Genomic DNA, 9,360 nt, shown 5'->3' on the forward strand with positions numbered 1-9,360 from the left:
ATAAAGCAGAAATAGATGTTTTTCTGGAATTCTCTTCCTTTTTCCATGATCCAGCGCATGTTGGCTAAATTTGATCTCTGGTTCCTCTGCCTTTTCAAAAACCAGCTTGAACATCAGGGCGTTCACAGTTCATGTATTGCTGAAGCCTGGCTTGAAGAATTTTGAGCATTACTTTACTAGCATGTGAGATGAGTGCAATTGTGCAGTAGTTTGAGCATTCTTTTGCATTGCCTTTCTTTGGAATTGGAATGAAAACTGACCTTTTCCAGTCCTGTGGCCACTGCTGAGTTTTCCAAACTTGCTGGCATATTGAGTGCAGCACTTTCACAGCATCATCTTTCAGGTTTTGAAACAGCTCAACTGGAATTCCATCACCTCCACTAGCTTTGTTTGTAGTGATGCTTTCTAAGGCCCACTTGACTTCACATTCCAAGATGTCTGGCTCTAGATTAGTGATCACATCATCATGATTATCTGGGTCGTGAAGATCCTTTTTGTACAGTTCTTCCGTGTATTCTTGCCACCTCTTCTTAATATCTTCTGCTTCTCTTAGGTCCATACCATTTCTGTCCTTTATCGAGCCCATCTTTGCATGAAATGTTCCCTTGGTATCTCTGATTTTCTTCAAGAGATCTCTAGTCTTTCCCATTCTGTTCTTTTCCTCTATTTCTTTGCATTGACCGCTGAAGAAGGCTTTCTTATCTCTTCTTGCTATTCTTTGGAACTCTGCATTCAGATGCTTATATCTTTCCTTTTCTCCTTTGCTTTTTACCTCTCTTCTTTTCACAGCCATTTGTAAGGCCTCCCCAGACAGCCATTTTGCTTTTTTGCATTTCTTTTCCATGGGGATGGTCTTGATCCCTGTCTCCCATACAATGTCACAAACCTCATTCCATAGTTCATCAGGCACTCTATCCATCAGATCTAGACCCTTAAATCTATTTCTCACTTCCACTGTATAATTATAAGGGATTTGATTTAGGTCATACCTGAATGGTCTAGTGGTTTTCCCTACTTTCTTCAATTTAAGTCTGAATTTGGCAATAAGGAGTTCATGATCTGAGCCACAGTCAGCTCCTGGTCTTGTTTTTGTTGACTGTATAGAGCTTCTCCATTTTTGGCTGCATAGAATATAATCAATCTGATTTCGGTGTTGACCATCTGGTGATGTCCATGGGTAGAGTCTTCTGTTGTGTTGTTGGAAGAGGGTGTTTGCTATGACCAGTGAGTGCATTTTCTTCGCAAAACTCTATTAGTATTTGCCCTGGTTCATTCCGCATTCCAAGGCCAAATTTGCCTGTTACTCCAGGTGTTTCTTGACTTCCTACTTTTGCATTCCAGTCCCCTAGAATGAAAAGGACATCTTTTTTGGATGTTAGTTCTAAAAGATCTTGTAGGTCTTCATAAAACCGTTCAACTTCAGTTTCTTCAGCGTTACTGGTTGGGGCATAGACTTGGATAACAGTGATATTGAATGGTTTGCCTTGGAGACGAACAGAGATCATTCTGTCATTTTTGAGATTGCATCCAAGTACTGCATTTCGGACTCTTTTGTTGACCATGATGGCTACTCCATTTCTTCTGAGGGATTCCTGCCCGCAGTAGTAGATGTAATGATCATCTGAGTGAAATTCACCCATTCCAGTCCATTTTAGTTCCCTGATTCCTAGAATGTCGACGTTCACCCTTGCCATCTCTTGTTTGACCACTTCCAATTTGCCTTGATTCATGGACCTGACATTCCAGGTTCCTATGCAATATTGCTCTTTACAGCATCGAATCTTGCTTCTATCACCAGTCACATCCACAACTGGGTATTGTTTTTGCTTTGGCTCCATCCCTTCATTCTTCCTGGAGTTATTTCTCCACTCATCTCCAGTAGCATATTGGGTACCTAATGACCTGGGGAGTTCCTCTTTTGGTATCCTATCATTTTGCCTTTTCCTACTGTTCATGGGGTTCTCAAGGCAAGAATACTGAAGTGGCTTGCCATTCCCTTCTCCAGTGGACCAGGCTCTGTCAGACCTCTCTACCATGACCTGCCCATCTTGGATTGCCCCGCCCATCTTGGGTTGCCCCGCAGGCATGGCTTGGTTTCACTGAGTTAGACAAGGCTGTGGTCCTAGTGTGATTAGATTGACTAGTTTTCTGTGAGTATGGTTTCAGTGTGTTTGCCCTCTGAGGCCCTCTTGCAACACCTACCATTTTACTTAGGTTTCTCTTAACCTTGGGCATGGGGTATCTCTTCACGGCTGTTCCAGCAAAGCACAGCCACTGTTCCTTACCTTGGACGGGGGTTATCTCCTTACCGCCACCGTTCCTGACCTTCAAAGTGGGATAGCTCCTCTAGGCCCTCCTGTGCCTGTGCAGCCACCACTCTTCGGGTGGCTCCTCCCAACTGCCGCCTTTGGCCTCGGGCTCCGGGCGGCTCCTTAAGGTCACCGCCCCTGGCCTCAGGCACGAGGTGGCTTCTCCTGGCCACCCCTGACCTCGGAAGTGGGGTAGCTCCTCTCGGCTGCGCTCAGTGAGCCGGCCCGCAGCCGCCGGCGCTCAGTAAGCCGGCCCGCAGGCGCCGGCCCGCAGCCGCCAGCGCTCAGTGAGCCGGCCCGCAGCCACCGGCCCGCAGCCGCCAGCGCTCAGTGAGCCGGCCCGCAGCCACCTGCGCTTGATTCCTACTTGAGAGAAAAACACAAAGGTCTTTCTGTCTTATCTTTTCCAAAGTCTGGAACAAATATGTATTTTATAGGTTCTCAGAAACTAAGAAATAGCGTGTATTTGAAATGAATGGCTGAAACCACCATTTGAAGACTCCTACATCCAAGGGCTGTTGGACTGTGGCTGGCTAATCCATGCAGCCAAGGCTGATAAATTCCATCCACCAAGCAGTGACTTTTTGTGATTTTTGTATTTGCCATTAGAGAGTTGTGACAACCTCTACCAATCACAGATAGAGAGAGAAAAAAAAAAGGTTCAATCACTTATTTCAGGTAAATAAGATCCCTGAACTCTTCTGTAATCTATCATTCTTTGATTTTTAGTCTTCCATTCATACTTTGTGTTAATCTAATCATTTCTTTTTTCTCCTGCCAAATTGGATGAATTGTTCCATAGAAGTTAAGGTAGGAGACAGATTGCTTTATTTTTGTTTTTGTATATTTCTTTTTTATGCTGTTAAACAAGATTGGATGGCATTGGACAAGATGTTTAGCCTAAACTCAATGTCCTTATCCATAAAATAAGGATAATAATATAGTACAATTTGTATAAGGTAGATGTGAAGGCTTCCTAGGTGGCGCTAGTGGAAAAGAATCCACCTGCCAATGCAGGAGACACAAGAGACAGGGTTTGATCCCTGTTGAAAAGATACACTGGAGGAGCAAATAGCAACCCACTTCAGTATTCTTGCCTGGGAAATCCCATGGACAGAGAAGCCTGACAGGCTATAGCTCACAAGATTACAAAGAGTCAGACATGAGTGAGCACATGTGTGCATGTGGAAAATTAAATAAGATAATGCATACAAAGTACCGAGCAAAGTGTCTAGAGCCTATCTAGTGCTCTAAATATTAGTTCTTGTTGTATCTAAGTGTGAGTTCTCTTTCTTGCATTCAAAAATGTTCCTGTTTTTAAACTTGCTTAATTAAATCCTACAACCTAACTTCACCCCCTATCATTTCATCTTAATTCTTTAAAATCACTTCTGTGTTGGTTTAGTCACTAAGTCACATTCGACTCTTGTAACCCCATGGACTGCAGCCTGCCAGGCTCCTCTGTCCATGAGATTCGCCAGGCAAGAATACTGGAGTGGGTTGCCATTTCCTTCTCCAGGCGATCTTCCCGACCCAGGAATTGAACCCAGGTCTCCTGCATTACAGGCAGATTCTTTGCCAACTGAGCAACAGGGAAGCCCAATTAATTTCATACCTTATCATTTCAACTTAATTGTTTAAAATCATTTCTGAATGTCTTAAAAATCAGAATATTTAAGAGGTACACTTTAATACAGGTTAGTGATCATGTTTACAATGATAGTTCATATAAACAGCTCTGGTTTCCTTGAGGGCAGCAACTTCAATGTTCTTCCTCACTGCCACATGACGTGCACCTGAAGCAGTTAAGCAATGGACACAAAACAGGTGCTCAATAAATATTTGTTAATAAATGAAACAAGTTGGAAACAACTTAGTAAGAATATACTACTTCACAGAGACACTAGTAAGGCAGAATTATAAACTAGTCACATTTAGTAGTAGGATAAGAATTTTATTCCCTGGGAACCATGGTAGCACTGAGGATGCCATTTATGGCTTCATCACCATGACTTGTTATCCAAGTCATTTTTGGCCAATTCAACTAAATGACTTCATTTTCAAGAGCTTCTTTTATTACTAGACTTGTGGCATATATCACCCCATTCTGTTTCCTGGGATGGGGAGATAAAGTAGCAAGTGTTTGCTTCTGATAAAATGAAAAAGAACTGAAACATTCCACTATTAATCTTACATGAAATATACATGACTTGCACAACAGTAAAGAAAATCTTATCTTGACTATTTTTTTCTCCAGCACTAATTTGCTTCTCTTCAGGATCTAATCAGATAAGGAATTTGGCAATTAAATTAGAAAATAAATTCCAGTGGTATATAAAACATGAGAAAATATAATGGCTTTAACCATAAGTTGATAAGCAAAGACTGGTCATTTTAACGGTAATTTTAAATGAAGCACCCATCAAATCTGAAAAATTTACACTTTATTTTTCACTGAATATGTGTGTTGGTTCTTTCTTCTTTATCTTTCTCTTATAATTAACAAAAATATTTAAAAGGAAGAATTGTGGCAAAGAAAGGCTACAGTAGAAGACAAGCATACAGTGAAACCTAGAGAAGGAAACGACAACCCATTCCAGTATTTTTGCCTGGGAATCTCACAGACAGAGGAGCCTGGAAGGCTACAGTCCATGGGGTCACAAAAGAGCCAGACACAACTTAGTGACTAAACAACAATACATGAATGAAAGACTGGAAAAGACTGCCATAGCCATTTCACTCTCTATAGCTAAATGTATAGATGGATATACAGAAACAATATACAGATGGATCACTATTAGCTTCTGAGGCACCAAACAGCCTGCATATTTTGCAAAAAATTTCCCAAATCTATCATATTCACCTTCATTGTATTTATCAAAACTGCTTACATTTTCCTTCTACTATTGTTTCTAATAGTTCTATTTACCTCATATTTTAAGCTTTCTATGCATTTTAGATTTACCTTAAACAAAAGTATCTGAGAAAATAAGCTTGTGTGCTTTTTCCTAATGTATATTAGAAAGAAACACTGAATATTAAAAGAAACACTAAATATTAAAATAAGCATCTGTCCATTCATACCCATCAAATAATTCATATCCTCAGTCGAATTTGTACCACACACTTTGGGAAAAAAGACTAAGTGTTAAAACAGCAGAGTTACCCCCTGCAAAATGAATGAAATGATACCTCCTGTCACTGTATCCATGCAAAAGACTATTGTAGCAGATTACCTTACGATATCTATCTGCAACTATCTATGCTGCAGTCCATCAAGATCAGTTTGCATCATGTGCAGAGTATTTGGGGAGTTGTTTCCATTTTGCTGTCCAACAAAAAATACAAAAAGAAAAGCTTCTTTTTTTTTTTTGAAATAGAGGTTTCTGCATGTACGTGGCCCGAGAGCAGGTACAGGACTTCCAGTCAGGAAGTCACAGCAGGGAACTGGCAAGAGCCGTATTTGCAAGGCGGTCCATTGACAGAAACACCCAAGTGAAGGTCTGAAATAGAAACTAATGATTGACCAGGGGTTTCAACAGCTCTTCTCTTGATTCTGGCAATGGAAATAAAAGAGAAGTTATCCAGTGTTTGAAGAGTAAATCTTCACTCTTTTTCAGTCTTGTATTCAGAAGAGTGTTTAGGAAATAGTAAACAAATTTCTTCTCAATAGTTGCATTCCCCTTGGAGAATTTACATTCCTTCCTGACATACCTCAAAAAGCTATAAAAACACGTCAGTTCAAAAGACGAAAAGGAGAGTTAATATTTAAAGGAGCAGCTAGCAATCAATTACCCTCAGTTTAATAATAGTTAACATTTATTGAGTACCTATGATATGTCCAGGACTGTGCTAATCATTGTACTTGAATTATCTGTTCTATAACAATCACAACAAACCAATATGTAGGGAACTTTTATTACCATCATTTTTCAAAGGAAAACAGAGAGGTTTCTGACAGGACTCAAACCCAGGTTTCTCTGACTCCAGAGATGAAGCTTTTTAACCATTACAAATGCATAAACCCTCATTCAGTTCTTGGAAAGCCTCAGTTGAATTCCCCGATTAATTACCTTCTTGATTTTTAACATATATTTCTTTACTTGTTAAACCACTTGGTAGCCAGTTAGACCAAAGGACAGCTATAATAGTGGAAAATGAAAGTTATCAAGAAAACTTTAAAAAGTATATTTATTGTATGTCAATCACTTCACATATATTATCAAATTTAACCCTCAAAACAAATATATAATATCCATTTCACAGATAAAGAAACTGGAGATTTAAAAAATAAGGAACTTGACCAAAGTTATATAGAAGCGGTATTTTAACCATGCATTCTGACTATACAATTTATTATCTTAACATGCTGAAGGACTTTCTCTAATATAATGAAAACAATCATTTTTAGGGTATTTATACGGATTAATTCAACCAGTCCTCATCTTCACCAAGTAAAAAGGACAAGATTAACCCATTATTCTTAAGATTGAATCCTGAGCTGGCAGCATCAGCACCATCTGCAATCTTATTCATAATGCAAAATGTCAGGTCCTACCTAGAACTGCTGATCAGAAACCTGAGTGTGGCACGCAGCTTCTTTTTATCAAGCTTTGTAGGTAACTCTGATACTCATCAACTTTGAGAACCAGTAGTTTAAATTATCGGAGAAGGCAATGGCACCCCACTCCAGTACTCTTGCCTGGAAAATCCCATGGATGGAGGAGCCTGGACGGCTGCAGTCCATGGGGTCGCTGAGGGTCGGACGCAACTGAGCGACTTCACTTTCACTTTTCACTTTCATGCATTGGAGAAGGAAATGGCAACCCACTCCAGTGTTCTTGCCTGGAGAATCCCAGGGACAGGGGAGCCTGGTGGGCTGCTGTCTATGGGGTCACACAGAGTAGGACATGACTGAAGTGACTTAGCAGCAGCAGCAGCAGTTTGAATTATTACTCCCTTACCCTGGCAACACCTTAGGATCACTTGAGAACTTTACATAAATAAGATGCTTGGGCATGTTCCTAGAAATTCTGATTCAGTTGATCTGAGTGGCAGCATAGACAATGGTATTTTAGAAAATGTATCAGGTAGTTCTAATGTGCAGGATGGTTGAGAACCAATGGTTTAAAACTGAAAGAACTAACTAAGAAGAAAGGTCATGAAAGAGCTGGATTTGTTCTGTACAAAGAAAGAGCAGACTTGCTTGGATACGCCTGAAAACCTTTCTGGAGAGCTCTTTAATTATGGGATTATAAAACAATGACCTTACTGCCTTTAAAGTGTTAGATATTTCATTCTGAAGCCTTTAAGGACACAAGGATGACCACATATTAAATAAACTGGGCCCAAGAGATTAAGCACCTCCATGGTTCACATTATTTTGTTGTTGTTAAAGTACTTTATCTCCTAAATTTATGTTTTCAAAGCTTTTAAAGAATAAAATATTTATGTCTTGATCACTCATAAGCAGTATGTTGATTCTCATCTAATAATTTACAATTGCTCTTATGATGACATTTTATCTCCAATCTCACAAAGTGTTCTTATTTGTTCCTCCCAAAATAAGCAGTCGGTGCCTGTGTTATCATCTCTAACTGCTCCAATATCTGATTCACCTGGGATGAATGAACAACTGGGAAAACTGCAGTGATACATCATCTTCCTCATATAAATTACAAAAGCTTTAGAGTTAATGGTTGCAACCAATGATACATAGCCTGCAGGGATTCTATACCTTCCACAAAGAAAACAATGAACTTTGGAAATAACTGTTTCCTTGCATTAAACTGCCACATGTCTATAACAACACTATGCCAAAATGTGGAAACAAGCTAACTGCCATTAACAGATAAATTATGGTACATCCTTGCAATAGAATATTACTCAGCTACAAAAAGGAATGAAGTATTGACACATACAATAAGGGTGAACCTTGAAAACATTATGCTAAGAAGCCAGACACAAAAGGTCACGTATTGTATGATTTCACTTATATGAAATATCCAGAATAAGTGAGTCCTTAGTATACACAGTAAGTAGACAGTGGTTTTCCAGGGACTGACGGCAAAGGGGAGTAGGGAGTGACTGCTTAATGAGTACAAGGTCTCCTCTCAGGTTGATAAAGTGTTTTCGACCTAGATAGTGGTGATGATTGCACAGCATTTTGAAAGTACAAAAAGCCACTGAGTTGTATGCTTCAAATGGTTAATTTTAATGTTATATGATTTCGTCTCAATAAAAGGTAATTTTAAAAATTACTGGCACTACTTCTCCACATTTGGCATCTGTGTCTTCTTTAGATTACTATGAAATGCATCAGAATAAAATATGTATGTTTTCACCTTTATTTTGAAATAATTATAAACAGGAAACTGCAAAGACAGTATAAGGAGGACCCATGTACTCTTCACTCAATTTCCCTACCGGTCATATCTTATGCAATTATACTGAATTGGACATTAGTACAATGAGCATGTATAGTTCTTTTTTTTTAAGTTTTTCAACTTTTATTTTATATACAAAGATCTAGTATTGTTTCTGCATAACGTAGATGTGCTGGATGATCCATTCAAAAAAATTCACTTAGTAACTTAACTTCATTTAATGAAGTCCATGTTTTTTGTGTACTGGAAGAAGCAGTGACAGCACATATTGAGGCCATATTTCCAAATTAGACTCTGCCGGTTTGAGTAGACCCGGCAAGAATGAGAACCCTGGACAAATTTTCTCAGATGTCTCCAGTAGAGCTGCTGGTGACGCATGTTGCTCTCTTGGCTGCAAAGAGCAAAAAGAACAAGGGTGTATACACATGTGCTCTTCAAAATTTGGGGACACAGTTTACTAGAAGCAGTGCTAGTTCTCTATCACTTTTTTTAAAAATTGGGATATTCACTTTATTGTAGTAGTCTGGGATCAAAACTGCAATATAACCAAATTATACTTGTATTTCTTTTCTCCAGATGGGACAAATGCTATGGTTCAATTTACACCATCACCTCAGAGCTAAACTTATCTGAAAGCAAATCTTTGCTGGGCTTTTTCTGTTTTA

At 39.2% G+C, this 9,360-nt stretch overlaps 1 protein-coding gene across 1 annotated transcript; it reads right to left on the reverse strand.

The window, feature by feature from the left end:
* Nucleotides 1–8,908: 8,908 nt before the first annotated feature.
* LOC120860688 (40S ribosomal protein S29-like) lies at nucleotides 8,909–9,073 on the reverse strand. Its single transcript, XM_040236440.1, has one exon. It carries the CDS (start codon nucleotides 9,071–9,073, stop codon nucleotides 8,909–8,911), a length of 165 nt encoding a protein of 54 aa, XP_040092374.1.
* Nucleotides 9,074–9,360: the final 287 nt, after the last annotated feature.

The sequence above is a fragment of the Oryx dammah genome, unplaced genomic scaffold (genome assembly GCF_014754425.2).
Source record: "Oryx dammah isolate SB20612 unplaced genomic scaffold, SCBI_Odam_1.1 HiC_scaffold_11163, whole genome shotgun sequence".
NCBI lineage: Eukaryota > Metazoa > Chordata > Mammalia > Artiodactyla > Bovidae > Oryx > Oryx dammah.

Bases quoted from the DNA above. Each gene is read 5' to 3' on its own strand.
- LOC120860688 (XM_040236440.1), bottom strand. From the start codon at position 9,073: ATGCGTCACCAGCAGCTCTACTGGAGACATCTGAGAAAATTTGTCCAG.